Source organism: Herpailurus yagouaroundi, unplaced genomic scaffold (assembly GCF_014898765.1).
Source record: "Herpailurus yagouaroundi ecotype Mexico unplaced genomic scaffold, PumYag 192, whole genome shotgun sequence".
Lineage (NCBI taxonomy): Eukaryota > Metazoa > Chordata > Mammalia > Carnivora > Felidae > Herpailurus > Herpailurus yagouaroundi.
The window spans coordinates 25,395,574-25,411,986 of record NW_024412423.1 but is presented as its reverse complement, the minus strand read 5'-3'; the positions used below and the strand labels follow the sequence as shown (position 1 = coordinate 25,411,986).

The 16,413-nt window shown below is 37.9% G+C and overlaps 1 protein-coding gene across 2 annotated transcripts in view; it reads right to left on the bottom strand.

The window, feature by feature from the left end:
- CTNNA1 (catenin alpha 1) overlaps positions 1–16,413 on the bottom strand; it is a 182,786-nt gene that overhangs the window by 109,348 nt on the left and 57,025 nt on the right. For both annotated transcript variants that reach the window (XM_040444605.1, XM_040444606.1), the window contains exons 4-6: positions 12,405–12,571; positions 11,541–11,660; positions 2,850–3,119 (exon numbers count right to left, since the gene is read on the bottom strand). In XM_040444605.1, coding sequence (XP_040300539.1) covers positions 2,850–3,119; positions 11,541–11,660; positions 12,405–12,571 — 557 coding nt within the window. The remainder of the gene's footprint in view (positions 1–2,849; positions 3,120–11,540; positions 11,661–12,404; positions 12,572–16,413) is intronic.

Here is a 16,413-nt window from a genome sequence, read left to right as displayed (position 1 = left end):
TATTGAATCTTAGTGCTCATTTCTGTTCCCTCCATTATTCAAGGTGAGGAAAGTATTGATCAGAAACATCAAGATTTAATACAAAAACTCCAATGCCTAAAAGAAAGTTATACTTCTTGGTAGATAAGAGACATACAAGTTGCCCTATGGTAGTTCTCAAAGGAACTGGAAGCAATACTTCCAACTGAATGGGGCCTAGGTAAGATCTACCACAAATGCAAATATAAATTATGCCAGCATAAAAATCATGTTCATGCTACTGAATTTGAACATCTACATGTCAGCTTACACATTATTAGTGAAGTTACCAAATGAGAACTGCAAGGAAAATAAGTTAGCTCTCTTTTCCTTTTCTACGTAGAGTATAAAACTGCTCCATGACATTAGCCAAACTATTTCACAGCAAAAAAACAATAAAAACAGAACGACTCTATCCTCAAAGTTCGAGAAAGAGATGCATTTACAATCAATTCCAATCTATTTTCCTCATCTTACACATCTCATCTAACTGCATAAATAATGCAGTCAAATTTATCCTGTTATGTCTAAATTAGAGGCTTTCTTTACCTAAAGGCTTCCAGCTATCTGTGAGAGATGATAACAATCCATCCAACAAAGCCACCCTGTGAAGTATAACTGCCCCAGTAAGAAGAAATCCTCACTGTCTCCTCTTCACTCCCACCCACTCCACTTAAATCCAGCTTCACCAGTGATGCATGAGGTGAGGTCACAAGCAAGCTTTAAGTACAAGGTCAAACATCAATACCCCAAGGACAGCAGCTACTGGCCTCCCTCCAACTTTTCCACTTGATACAATTTATTCTGACACTGGTAAATGTCTGTGCAAATATTTTGCATTTAACTTTTTTTTATAGGGACTATTCTTATGCACTCATTTCAAGTTAAATGCCAAGTTTTTTCTTTAAAAAAGCTTGCCCTTTGCCAGTAAGTATACATCTATTTCTTCTTTCCCTTCCCAAGAATCATCAGTTTCAAAACTGAAAATGCAATGCCTCAAGTTCATTATTAACCTACGTTTTAACTGATATTTTTCTTTTTTACTGTGTATTCAAAACTGAATACACAATGCCTTCTGACCAACAGGAATGAAGAATGAATCGTGACAGAATTTTAATAGAGTCACTGAGCTGCAACAGGCTTATGATCATTTCGTCCAACCCCCTCATTATATGAAGTTTCACTCTAGCCCTAAGAGGTTAAGTGGGCTCTGGCAGTTACTACTCAAGTTAGGGCAAAATGTAATCCTCAGTGCCTTCAAAGAGGCCAATACCTAAAACTGCCAAATTTGAGGGGGATGGAAAAAAGTGCCAATAAATTATAAGATGCATGGTAAATGTTTGCTATAATGTCATTTAATGTTTAAGGCTCCAGGGTAAAAAGTCAGTTCTAACACCATGATCTGTAGAATTAACACTGTCTTTACGATTTATGAAGTCTTAAATCAGCCATGTACAGCAGCAAGGATCAGTTGCCCAAGCCAAAGTAAAAGGTGAGACAAAGTAAGGATAGTTAAAGGCAAGGAAAAACTTTAAAACAAAATGCATTCCATTATACAGACTCTATATTTCAAAGTATTCCTACTTATGAAAAGATGCTGGCCACAGGCTAGTCAATTTTCTCCTATGTTAATTAAAAAAATAGAGGCACCTGGGTGGCTAAGTCAGTTAAGCATCCTGACTCTTAATTATGGCTCAAGACCATGATCTCAGTTGTGAGTTCAAGCCCTCCATCGGTCTCTGCATTGACAGTGTGGAGCCTGCTTGGGATTCTCTCTCTCCTCTCTCTCTGCCCCTCTCCTACTCATAATCTCCCTAAATCAATCAATTAATTAATTAATTTTTATTATATTTGTTAAATATTTATAATTATTAAAGATTTATTAAACTTATTTATTTGTTTGTTTATAAAAATGTAGGGGTGCTTGGGTGGTTCAGCCGGTTAAGTGTCCAACTTTGGCTCAGGTCATGATGTCACGGTTGGTGACTTCAAGCCCCGCGTCATAATCTGTGCTGACAGCTCAGAGCCTGGAGCCTGCTTCGGATTCTGTGTCTCCCTCATTCTCTGTCCCTCCCTTGCTTGTGCTCAGTCTCTCTCAAAAATAAAAAAAATAAATATTTAAAAAAACAATTTTTTTTAATGTAACCCAACCAGTTGGCTTTAAAAAAAAAAACAAAAACAAAAACAAAAACCTTAAAAAAAAATCTTAAACTGCTGCCATCTACTGGAAGCCATGAGGCATTGTGGGTAGAAGTTTTTGAAAAAAACACAAAACCCACCAAAAGAATTAAAGGTTAGAGTTGATACACAGAACAGTGTGCACACAGAATGCATACAAAGAACAGACCCATGGCACCAACCATAAAAGATAATTATATGGAATTATGCTAAGAAAGTATTTTAGGCCCAAATTTCCTTCTACTTGATTATATTTTGTGATTATTGAGAAGTATATCATCTAGGCACACAAGTAAGGACAACATTGAAGATACTCTGTGGTAATCACTTATGATGTATCTGTGGGCTCCAGGACGGGAGAGTCTACATACACTTTGCCTCTGTATCTCAGAGAGCTTTCATCTACCAAAAGGTTAAAATCTTGGGTGAAATCAACCAAACTCCTATCTTCAACAGAGAATGATCGGATAGGACACATAAGTTACATAAAAGAATTCATAACTTTAACACAAAAGAAAAAGAACAAGAAAAACGTAGGCCAATCTAAGTAGAAATTGAACTTTCATCAGAAACCTTGATCACATTTCCCTAGAAGTCTCTTAACTTTGGATAGATGGTGGAGAACCTGATGTTTCTTCCCAAGTGTAACTTACATCAAAGTTATTGAGCGCATAAGCCAGTTCTCCTCCTCCTCCACCCTGGTGCTGGGAAGCATCGTCTGATGCAGTGGCCTGGGCTGCATTGGAAATGCCTGTGACCGCCTGCTGCAGCTGCTTATATATCAGGTCTCTGTTAGCCTTATAGGCTGCAACATCAGGGTGCTGGAGGCATGCCTGGGACGCAGTATAGAGGATCGGAACATTTTTCTGCAAGATTCCTCTGGCTGCAGCCATCTGATCACGATGGCCCACATCTTTCAGTTCCTATAAGAGGAAAACAAGAAATTGGAGCAGTCTTTATATGGGTCGTAATCATAAAAAAACTTGTCAGTAAATGCTGAAAAGTTAAGAATTTCTACTAATGAGACACAATACTTTCATTAACAGTTTAGCTTCATAACAAAGGAGGCAGCCTGGGTCAGTACATAGAGTTCAAACTTTTCCAAACCAGACACTTCTGAATTTGAATCTCCAGCTCTACTTTTACCTGGCTATTGTGATCTTATTTAAAATTCCCATCCTCAGGACACCTGCCTGGCTCTGTCATTAGAACATGAGACTCTCTTGATCTCTAGGTTCTAAGTTCAAGCCCCATGGTGGGTGTAGAGACTACTTAAAAATAAAAATCTTTAAAAATAGAATAAAATAAAATCCCGATACTCAGTTTCACCTTCTGTAAAACAGGAACATCATATATTTGTCTTCTAACTGTCCTGAGGATCAAATGGGATAATGCATGTAAGCCACCTAGCATAGCACTAACTAAAAATCAAAGCACAAAATTGACTAGGCACCTTCATCACAACTACATAAAGTTGTATGTACCTATTCCAACCAAATTAGAAAAATCATTCAAATACACATTTAAATAGGGTAAGATTTAGTTTGAGTACTTGTCATTAAGTCACAAAAGTTCATTATAAGAGTTTTGTTAATTTGGGCTGGGACACCACAGATGTACATGAACTATGCAAACCAACTAGGTGAGGATGCACCAAGCTGTTCTCTTAAGTACACAACTCCCCCGCCCCACTCCCCATCCCAAAGATGGCCTTAGGACATAGGTCATTAAGGCATAAAGTTGAGACTCATGTGCTCCATGACTTTAATTCGAAAGGTTTTTATTTGATTGTCTGGGGCATCTGGGTGGCTCAGTCATTTGAGAACATTCTACTCTTGATTTCAGCTCAGGTCATGATCCCAGAGTCCTGGGATTCAGATCCGCATCAGATTCTGTACTGAGTGTGCAACATGCTTGAGATTCTCTTTCTCACTCTGCCCCTCTCCTCTACTCACACACTCTTTTTCTCAAAAGGTTTCCATTTTATTGTAATACTTTATACACATGCAGTCTTAAGTGAAACTGTCCTTTTCAATTTCCTCTACGCCATAATTATAATCCACAGTTTAAAAAAACTTGAGATTCCTAGCATGGTTCTTACTACTGGCATCTATTAGGTTGAGTGGATATACTAAGTGACAAATAAGTGATACCAAATAAGTGACAAATAAGCAAGATAGGAAGAGGATATTTCTGGTATCCCATTATTACTCAAAGTGCTCAGGAGGAGAGGGAGAGACTTAAGTCTTTAGTAAGTATGTATTACCACCACAAAAGAGAATTAGAAGTGATAACACTAACTGACCACCTGATCTGTTCTATTTTACCAGTGAATAGAATTCTAATGTTAATTACACCAACTAAACCCTACAGTACAAATTTAAATGTTTTAAAAGAGTATTACATGTGTAAACAGTAAGAGAAAATTAACTAAGAAAGGCCAAAGTCAATAACTCAATTTGAAGTCTGACTTAGCCATTTAATGGCTCATCTTTTTAGAGGAGTTCCTAATTAAGCATTAGAGACATCTAAGTGGTTTCTTTCTTCTGATACTTCATTTCACTATCTATTTTAGGTTTGCATCTTTACTCAAACCTTGTATAATATGACAGCTTACTTTTCTTCCTAGAGTTCTTTTCTCATTTGGAATCTGAATTGCAAGTAATAGCTCACAGCACTCCAAATGCCCTGTAGCATAGTACATTAGGCAACATACTCAGAAACAGGTCCCTATGGATTTATTAGAGAATCAGTGATCATTTCAAGATTCAAGCAATGACAGGGGGCTAAGGCTAACCATTAAGTTAAAACAGATGGTGGGTACATTCTGTGTGGCATTTTCTAAATGCCTGGCCATCACCACAACCTCAGAGACTCTGAAGTCTTCTAGGGAGGCATTTGCATCTAAGTACTTATATCGTCCTCTGTTTTATAAAATGCTTTGCAATTAGCTTTGGAATTCTTCCCTAAGTATTTATAACCTAGATCAGTACAGTCTCTTACAAAGGTTACCAAAGACACTTGTGGTGACCTAAAGTTAATAGATGCCAGAATTACTATTCAACACTTGACTTTCCTAAAGCCCCTGCCTGGCCTGGTATGAGAACTTCTACCTTTCTAAAGACTAGAGTAGGTACAATATTCAGAAACAGGACGCCATGGATTTAGAGAACTGATGATCACCTCAAGATTCAAGCTATGACAAGGGGCAAGGGTAACCATTATACTTAAGCAGCTGATGCACATGTTGTGTGTGGCATTTTCTACACGTCTTGTCCTCATCACAGTTTATGCCTGAGAGATTTCTATTTACCAAGTAAGGGGGATATATTTTAACCTATGATGAAAATGACAACTATATATCATCATTTGTCCTAACTGCTAAAGTGTTCAGCTTTCTCTCAAGAACTACTTTTGTCTTAGTACAAAGAAACTAGATTTTGTTAAGTAAACACAGGAAAATGGGCACTATCACAAGGCAGCACTATTTACTATTGTAAGAATAATAATCAATCTTAAGTATCATTTTCAAAATATGTAACAGTGATAAGTAATCTGGATTGGTGAAAAAAAATGAGCTATTAAGGAATATAATAGATTACCTATGAAATCAGAGTCCCTTGGTCTACTTTAGCCAATTTTTCCCAAACTTTATCAATCCAATTGTGTTTCAAGCACACTCAGGAGCAAACAGAAAACATGAAGAAGAAATGACTGCTTTCAACGTGATTTCAACTAACCATCACATGCATCACATGCAGTGACCAAAAAATAAAAGCTTACTTCTAAGGAATCTATAGCACTCCTTCTACCCAAGAGCTGGAAATTCAAGTACAAGTTTCCTCTCATTTCCCTCTTTATACTGTTAATATAAAATTGTACCCATAGACACATGTGATCAGATGTCTTCTCTTGAATTCAAACAACTACACTTAAAGAAAAGGTCCATAGACAAACCCAGCTAGTCCATATTCATTTACACAAAAAATTCATTACCATCCATTACCACTGTGTCTGTTCAAGTTTTCAGGAAAAAAAATCATCAAAGTCAGAGTTCATAGACTAGGTAAGAAGCATTACGTTTTTACCAAATGCCTCCACAAGCTCTAGTACCTGGGTGGGTGGAACATCCACCACCCAGTACTTGGTAAACATGCAGGTCCTCCATCTCTATCAGACTAAGAGACAGAACTGACCACAGGAGGCACATGCAGTTCTCCTCACAGGGACTAAGGTCAGTGCTGGCCCATCCCCACCTCTGCCATCTATTTTACAGTAAAAGAAGAGCCTGCAGTCTAAAGGAAATTCAACACTTATAGTGAGCAAATTATATTCCAGCCCAAGAAAATAACAGATTAGAACCACATTTAGAATCCCATTCCAGGATGGATGTGCAGTACAGCAAAGTGGCTTATTCACTTGTTCATTAAATATTTAGTAAACACTACCATATCCAAGCAATATTCTAAGCACCAGGGATTGTAAAAGCCATTTGAACAGAGAAAATCTCTGCCCCTGGAGGCAGACAGCCTGGATTAAAAACCTGGCTCCAATTCTGACTAGATGAATGACCTTGCCACATTATTTAACCTCCCTGTACTCCAGTTCTTTGATTTATAAAGATGAGTATAGTTGGTTAAGTGTTCAACTCTTGATTTTGGCTCAGGTTACGATCTCATGTCAAGAGATCAAGCCACTCATCTGGCTCTGAGTGATAGCGGAACCTGCTTTGGATTCTCTCTCTACCTCTCTCACTGCCTCCCACACACTCGTGCTTGTGTGCTCTCTCTCAAAAATAAGTGAATGAACATCTTTTTAAATGAGTATCTATCAATTACAGCATCTACCTTATACTATTCTGTGAAGATTAAATGAATGTGTGTTTATAAAGGGTTTGTAACAGTGTGTAGCACATAGTAAACACCTTTTTAGAGTTACTCATTATTATTTTCAGCAACATCCTTACCACCACCACACCATGCTCCAGAAAAACATTAAGGAGAAAAAGGTAAACTCCAAAGAGCCTCCAGACCTTAGGAGGCTTAGCATTTCCTTGGTGGGGAGTTGCTGCTTAAATGATATAAGGGACGCTAAAGGAGCTAGTATATACATCACACCCAAATACTGCTCTTGAGGAAATACCCCTTTTCTGGACTCGGGCTGTCTGCAAAGATAAGAGGTTCAATGAGAAGCTTAATTATTACATATCATGCCTGAGCAGAGAAGACGTTAAAGGTGAAAACAGTCTAGGGGCTACGCATATAGCAGGAGAGGAATTCTGCCAGAAAACACACAGTGTGAAAAACTGTTACCAGTTACTGAAGGAGAACACTGGGCAACATCCAAAAGGAAGAATGAAGTTTCTACCAGGCTGGGACCTTAGGATAAAATGAGTAGCAATTTAATTCCCAAGAAAAGCACTAGTTTATAGGAATATACACCACCAAGACCCAGGTCCCACAAAAGACTATTTTATCAACAGGAGGCACAAAGAAGCCCATGGCCAACTTACTCAATGGATTCTACTGCAGAAAGCCACAGTTGAAGGTTAAAGAATTAGGCCCAATTAAAACTACAAATGACCAGGACATACTACAAAACCCAAGACAAACTTTAAAATGGAAACATGTATCAATCAAGGTACAACAGAAAACAGCTGGTACAATCAAACTAACTCAAAGACGTGTTAGGGACTCTGCTACAAAGGTATAAGGAAAGTACAGGGAAACCACAAGGCTGTTAGGTCACTTAGGCCTGAAGAAACAAGGAGGCAACAGTTACCAGAATCCAGGGAGCAAGGTGTGTGGAGAATACCACCCAACAGGGGCTATGACTTTAGCCACCCAGAGCAACAAGCAGGGTGGGAGCCAGGGGAATAAACCCCAGCCTCTATCTCCTATCTCCTCTGATCTCCTACTGATGCTACCACTGGCCAAACCCAACCAGGACTAGAGGGCAAAGAAGCCCTGGAGGCTGTCCAGACAGGTCAGATCGCTGGGGCAAAGAACAGGATGAACAAGGGTAGAAAACAGATATAGAGAGGCAAACAGAAAACCATTCAGCATGTTAAATAATAACTTCAAGATTTTAATTACATCTTATTTCAGAAGTATTTGAAATTTACTACTTTTTTTTTTTTTTTAATACATCAGGGATTATGTTTAAGGAACTCTTCATGTATTCATGGCACACAAAATTAAAAAGTCAAGCAGCATTGGGACACCTGGATGGCTGGGTAGGTTGAGCGTCCGACTCTGGATTTCAGCTCAGGTCATGATCCCATGGTTGTGGGATCAAGCCCTGTGTTGGGCTCTGTGCTGGCAGCGCATAGCCTGCTTGGGATTCTCTCTCTCTCTGCCCCTCCCCTGCTCATGAGCATGTATTCTCTCTCTCTCTCAAAATAAACAACCATTAAAAAGAAAAAAAGTCAGGCAGCATTACTCTTCAGTAAGTTTTTCCAATAGCATACAAAGGTCTGGACTATCATTGTGTTCTATCTCAAGAACAACATCAATTTACCTATTCTACCATTTTGCAAAGATAGGCAATATAGTGTCAGTCTAAATTTTCTCACTTTCCTCAAATAATAAGCCTTCATAAACCAAAATCAGACTAGGCATTATGACTGTGGGACTATTCACCAAACTTTATTTTTTAAGTATAACTAACATTTATTTCATGTATTTAAATGAGAATTTAGGGGCACCTGGGTGGCTCAGTCGGTTGAGCATCCAACTTTTCATTTCAGCCCAAGTCATGATTTCATGGTTCATGAGATCAAGCCCCAAGTCAGGCTCTGTGCTGACAGTGCAGAGCCTGCTTAGGATTCTCTCTCTCCTTAATCCCCTCCCCACTTCCTTCTCTTTCTCTTTCTCTCTCTCAAAATACATAATAAATTAAAAATGTTCATACTTTTTAAATAAAACGAAACAAAAACAAAAAAACAAATGAGAATTTACATCAAAAACATTAAATAAATTGTAAACATAATTGGTCCAGCATGGATATTTACGGAATTACAAAACAAGTTTTTAGAATCAATGAGGCCCAACAAAAACAAAAATACTTATTTGTGATTTATTTGATGGAGACATAAGCCAACACAGGAATAAATGATAAAAACAAACTATGTCTACATGAACTAAATTACTTAGGCAGGGGCGCCTGGGTGGCGCAGTCGGTTAAGCGTCCGACTTCAGCCAGGTCACGATCTCGCGGTCCGTGAGTTCGAGCCCCGCGTCAGGCTCTGGGCTGATGGCTCAGAGCCTGGAGCCTGTTTCCGATTCTGTGTCTCCCTCTCTCTCTGCCCCTCCCCCGTTCATGCTCTGTCTCTCTCTGTCCCAAAAATAAATAAACGTTGAAAAAAAAAAAAATAAATAAATTACTTAGGCAATATACCAAATCTAGGTATATTATAATGTCTAATATTAAGTAATGGAAATGTAAAACCAGGATCTCATATGTGCAAATTCAGTCTGATCATAACCTAAGCTTGAAATATGGTCCATAATCATATTAAATACTTTACATACATTACTTAATTTAATCTTTTCAATCCTATGGGGTAAAGATTTTATACTATTATACTACTGAAAGTTACTAAGAAGTATGCAAAGCTGAGACTGGCATATATTGGACATTTACAGTACTGACTCCATTTTCCTCACGCGTGTCAGAGCCCTTTTTGGGTGTCCCTGTCCTGAAGAAAGATACTCTCATCCCAGACCAGAGGGGAGATCTTTGTCACAGAGTCAGACATAACAACTGATTTCTTCTCACTCATAATCAGTGAAGAATGGGTATGTTACAAAATTAAGATTTAGGGCAAATCTGTTAAGGGCTTCTAGATCATTTGCTTCTAAAAAAGACCTATGGAAGGAACAGTTTTTTGTTTTTTGTTGTTGTTGGTTTTTTGGTTTTGTTTTTTTTTTTTTTTTTTTGCTTGCTGGACATAGTGATCTGTACAAATACCATGCCCAGAGCTTCTACAGCCATCCAGTACCAGGGACAGTGAACACTGCAGTGCTGGAAAAGGTCAAGAACCTGGATCCATGATGATACTTGCAAAACCTTTTATCTTAGCTACCTCAAAATCACACCTAATTTGGGACTTCTGATTAGTAAGAAAATAAATCCCCCACTGTTCAAGCAGTTTTGGAGCTGGGTTTTCTGAACTGCATCATGAAATATCCTAACTGATGCAAGTATTAGCAAATGATAACAAGAATTTATCTTTTCAGAGCTTTATGAAAAAGCACAAGCCTGATCAGAACTATGGAAATTTTAAGAAACTGAATGGTGACACGTGCATCTCCCCTAGAGCACATACTGCATTCAACAGGAAGACCATAGAGAAGACTTAAAGCACCTTAAAAGCCAAAACACCAAAAGGATAGCAAAGCTTGGAAAAATAAGAACAATGATCCAGGAGCTCACAGGTGGCTCAGTCAGTTAAGCGTCCAACTCGTGATTTCGGCTCAGGATATGATCTCACAGTTGGTGAGATCATGATGGGCTCTGAACTGAGAGCATAGACTGCATGGGATTCTCTCTCTCCCTCTCTCTCTCTGAACCTCCGTCTTCTGCACCTCAAAAAGAAATAAACTTAAAAAGAAGAAGAAGAAGAAGAAGAAGAAGACGACGACGACGACTGATCCACATGCCACACAACACAAATTCATAACACTAAGGAAACTATTAAGAATGATTAATAAGAAATAACTTGAAAAGTGACCAAACATGGGGGCAGAGCAGTGATAGTTTCTGATATGCCAGTAATTCCAATACGTTTCAACTGGCTTATGGTTTTTAAAAATCTGAATTACACTCCAATGCCAACTGAAGTTAATCCTTGAAGGCACATAACAAAGTCCTTATCATCTGTCCAGACACCAAGTTATTTAAAGCACAATTTTAAGGGGCCCTTGGGTGGCTCAGTCAGTTAAGCATCCAACTCTTGGTTTCAGCTCAACTCATGATCTCACAGTTTGTGGATTCAAGCCCTGCAATGGGTTTCTCTTTCTCTTTCTCTTTCTCTTTCTCTTTCTCTTTCTCTCTCTCTCTCTCTCCCCTTCTCTCTCAGATCCTCCCCCATTCTCTATCTCTCTCAAATAAACTTTAAAAAAGTTTAAAGCACAATCTTCACAAGAACTAAAGTAGAAGCATAACATGAATGCAACATAACAACACAATAGTGACAGGATACTTCACAAATTAAATGTTTTAATGGAACTATACTGTCAGAGGGTGGTAATTGTACCTTCAGAAAACTCAGGTTAAAATCACTTTTTCCCACAAGATAATAATATAAACAATTTTAATATGTCCCCAAATCATGACTATACCTGTTGCCTTTTGGCTGCCATAATGTTCAGCTTATCCACTTCAGGTTTCAGGGCTTTATACTGTATTCCTAAGTCTTGTTCAGTGCCAGCATTCCTCAGTTTCAAGATACCATCTTCCACCTATAAAACACACTCCTAAATAAGAAAAATTCTAAACAATACAAATATGTATATAAAAAAGATCTATAACATTTTATTCCTTTTAACAGTTCCTCAGCAATCCAAACTCCCTCTTCAGTTTACATGACCCTCAAACATTTGAGCAGTTACTACATGGGAATTTTATGGGAAGCGGGAAGAAGAGCAATATACCGTGCTATCTAAAACAATACAATTTAGGGGCATGTGGGTGGCGCTCAAGGCATCTCACTTCAGCTTAAGTCATGATCTCATGGTTTGTGAGTTCGAGCCCCACATCAGGCTCTGTGCTGACAGCTCAGAACCTGGAGACTGCTTTGGATTCTGTCTGTCTGCACTCTCTCTCTCAAAAACAAACATAAATAAACAAACAAACAAATAAATAAAAATAAAACAATACAATTTAAACTATCTTGGTTTCTCAACTCTGGAACTCTACTGGTACAAGGAAATGCTTAATCACTACTGCAGAGAGAAGGAGTCAAAACATTATCTTTGCTACATGTTCTGCACCAGAATGAAGACTAAAGAGAATCATAGCACTATTGGTATGAGATACACCTAGAGTAGAGAAGGAAATGGAAACGAAAGGAAAACATTGCTGGTGCACTTGGGTAAACGAAGGTCAAAACCAAACCAAATTCTAAGGAATGCTGAATTAAGCATGGCCAGCAGCAGCCTCACTGTGATGGAGAGAACAAATTACAGACACAGGCCTGTACTTACAACTTTCAGCTGAACAAGTAATTTGTAGACATCTGCCATGTCAGCCAAAATAAGCAGCCGGGTAACAGCAGAGAGCAAAGCTCGAGCTGCCCGAACCATGTTGCCACGCTTCACAGAAGAGCAGGGATCATCTGCAAACTCTCCCGCAGCAGTCTTCATCAAATCACCTGTTTTACATCATGAAAAAACAAACTCATCAGAAATGAACCAAATAACTGGTCTATATTTTAAAAAATTACAATAAAAATAGTTCAAACCTTACACAGTCCATGCACAGAATTTAAGGGCTCCTGTTTTTATTGTTTTGTTTTCTTTTGTTTGTTTTACAGCAGTCACTAAGAAAAGCACCCTTGCATACTGTTGGTAAAAACACACTCTCTGGAAAGCGATTTGGTGCTATAGATAAAAAGCCTTAAAAACACTCCTTTCCAGGGCATCTGGGTGACTCAGTTAAGCATCCAACTATAGATTTCAGCTCAGGTCATGATCTCACAGTTTGTGAGATAGAGCCCCACATTAGGCTCTACGCTGACAGCACAGTCTGCTTGGGATTCTCAGTCTCCTATCTCTGTCCCTCCCCTATATGCACATGGGCTCTCGCACGTGCGCTCACTCTCTCTCTCTCTCTCCCTCAAAATGAATAAACATTAAAAAGGGGGGGGGGATCTTTAAAAAACAAAACAGCTCCTTTTCAGAAAGGAGCATTATAAATATCCTAAGGAGAAAAAATAAAAAAGATGTGAGAAAAAAAAAAAAGGATCTAATGTGATCCACCCTCACATCTACAGAATGGTACAGAAATACAGCAACTATTATGTATGACCACCACACTTCATTAACCATCTCACCAGTATATGAAAAGTCAGACCGGAGTCAATGACTTATTCATTTTCCTCATACTAAAACCCTGACAACAACTCAAATACTCAACAATAAGCATCTAGTTAAGTCAATTATGGTACATTCTACAATTGACTATTATGCAAATATTAACATATATATGAAAAAATGTTAATGTATATAATGAAACCATAAGCATAAAGAAAACAAAATGATAGATATATGTAGCCTGTTTAAAAAAAATGAGAGAGAGAAAAGACAGGAATCAAAAGGCAAATAATAGTTATACTAGGTTACAATCTTGCTCTTTACATTATGCTGTACTTATAAAAACATTTTCTATAACGAACAGGTATTAATATCCATAATTAAAAAATTAAGCTAAAAATATATGCAATATATTTTACCAAAGTTTCTAGGACTACCCATGGTTGGTTATAGTATCCAATCCTAAATTCAACAATACTAATAATTTATTTATAATGTTTCCTAGAAACTTGTAAAATAACTTACATTTTCATCACGTTTCTATTAATCATCATTTAAAGTGTATATTGTCCCTCTTTTCTTACAGCTCTAAGCAAATGGAGGGCCAGGACTGTGTCTGTTCCATCAGTTATTCGGACAGTGCCTGTTCATCAGTTATTCGGACAGTGCCTGTACAGGGACTATCTTTGGATTCCTGGGAAAGCAATTACTTCCTCCCTTGGCTGAATGTGTCCACTCCATATTAAAGCCTAAAGGCCATTCATTCTCACATCTCTTCCAGTAATATAAAAAAGTGCATTCTCAAGAAGCCTAGTTCTATCTAAAGAGTCTTACCAAATTTCTCCTATCAAATTTAGCTGTAGAATGGGACCTTAGAGGGGAAAAAGTTAAATTCACCCTCAAATTCATATAGTAATTGGGCTTAGAGCACAGTATAGTATTAAGAGTAAAGACAAGCTCTGCAAATATGTCAGGTAAGAAATAATCACAATGAAGAATTTCATAGTAAAAAAACTTTCCTGAACCTAAGACACAGACACAGAAAGATAATGACATATGACAATGATGTGGATACGTAACATTAAAACTGTTATCTTATGATAACTAAAAATAGAGCTCATTCATTCATTCATTTATTCAACAAATATGAGCACCCACTATACATCAAAGTCTGACTTAAGTGCCAGTGATACAGCACCCAAGAAACAGCCCATGTCCTCATGGAACTCTAAAGAGGGAGGAAGACAGACAAGCAAACAATTAAAGGTAGATTAAGACAATATACCTAGATGCAACGGGCTCACAAATCAGGGAGTAATACAATACAATCAGAATTACAAAAGCCCCTTGGACAAGGTGCTACGGGGAGATTGTAGGAAAAGCTATTTATTCATGAAGAAGCTATCTCAAAAGCCTTGCAGAAAAAGGTATTTACCTTAAACAATATTAAATAAGAGATACTGGCTTATACAATAAGTAGAATTTCACTTATTTATTGAGAACTTGCTAACACTAAAACAAATCAACCACTAGGGATACAAAGCTGAACAAGACTATCTCTGCTTTCAAGTGGTTTACAATCCAGAAAAAAAAAGAATGTGATCATGGCCACGGACATAAATTATGTGGCATTTTAACATACAAGCTTTAAGAAAAACATAAAAGTACACACAGTTTCAAAGGAAAAAGCACTAACCACCAGTGTTGAGGAAGAAGTGAAATGCCAGCAACAGTTTTATGGGAAACATGGTACTGTGAAATGGACTCTTCTCTCAAAGGACTGGAAGGATTTTTGGTGTTAAAATTGAGGGAGTCAGCATCTCAAGCAAAAGGAACAGCAACATTTGTGGTGCCTGGGTGGCTCAGTCAGTTAAGTGCCTGACACTTGATTTTGGCTCAGGTCATGATATTGCAGTTCTTCAGTTGGAGCCCCACATCAGGCCCCATGCTGACAGTGCAATGCCTGCATGGGATCCTCTCTCTCTCTCTCCCTCTCTCTCTCTGCCCCTCCCCAGCTCGTGCTCTGTCTCCCTCTCTTCTCTCTTGTAAAAATAAATAAACGTGAAAAAAAAATTTTTTTAAGTTGAGACACACAGTAAGAAGGTGTATTTAGAGGCTGAGTCCTCCAGTTTAACTGGGAATTGAAGGATGTGTACAGAAGAAGCAGAAGATAGGGATGGAAAGTCCACAGACATAGTACAAAGAATTCCTGAGCCAAAGCAGGAAGTCACAGTCATAGATACACAGAATTAACCTAACAGAAGTATATAAAATAAACCTGACCCCAGAGATGGGTCAGAAAGGCACAGTGAGAGCCCAAGAAAAGAATCTTAATAAATGATAAAGGCAAGGGTTAAATGATATAATAACCTTTGATTCTAAACAGTGAGGAAAAAGAAATTTCCTCACTCTGACTTAAATGTTTCAAGCTGGGGCCACAGCACTGTATGATGATTTAAAAAAAAAAAAAAGGTGGCCCCTGAGACTGTGTATTTAGGAGTAGGGAGGAAGACAACTTTCTGACAAGAGAAACAATGAGAACCAAAGTGACGAAAACTCAAATGCATACATACAGGATCAATGGAAATGAATTAAGAATCCAGAAATAGAGTCCATTAATTTTCAACAAGGCTGCCAAGATCATTCAATGGGGAAAAATAGTCTTTTCAACAAACAGTACTGGGACGGGATATCCACATGCAGAAAGAAGGAACATGAACCTCTACCTCTTACCATATACTTTCAAAACAGAACTTAGAAGAAAACACTACCATAAGTCTTCATGGCCTCTGATCAGCCAATGGTTTCTTAGCTATGACACCAAAAGAACAAATAAGAAGAAAACATAAATTAAATGGCATCATCAAATTTGAAATTTTAGTGCTTTGGTCAAAGGATACTATCAAGAAAGTGAAAAGATCCACAGAACAGGAGAAAATTTCTGAAAACCATAGAAGGATCTAGTAAACACAATATAAAAAGAACTCTTATGACTTAATAAAAAGACAACAAATTTAAAATAGGCAATGAAATTACATATACATGTCTCCAATTAAAACAAAATAAACAGCTAATAAGCACAGGAAAAGACATTCAGCCTCATTAGCTATAAAGGCAATGCATAACAAAATCATGAGATAGCACTTCGTATCTACTAGGATGGCTATAATCAAAAAGAAAA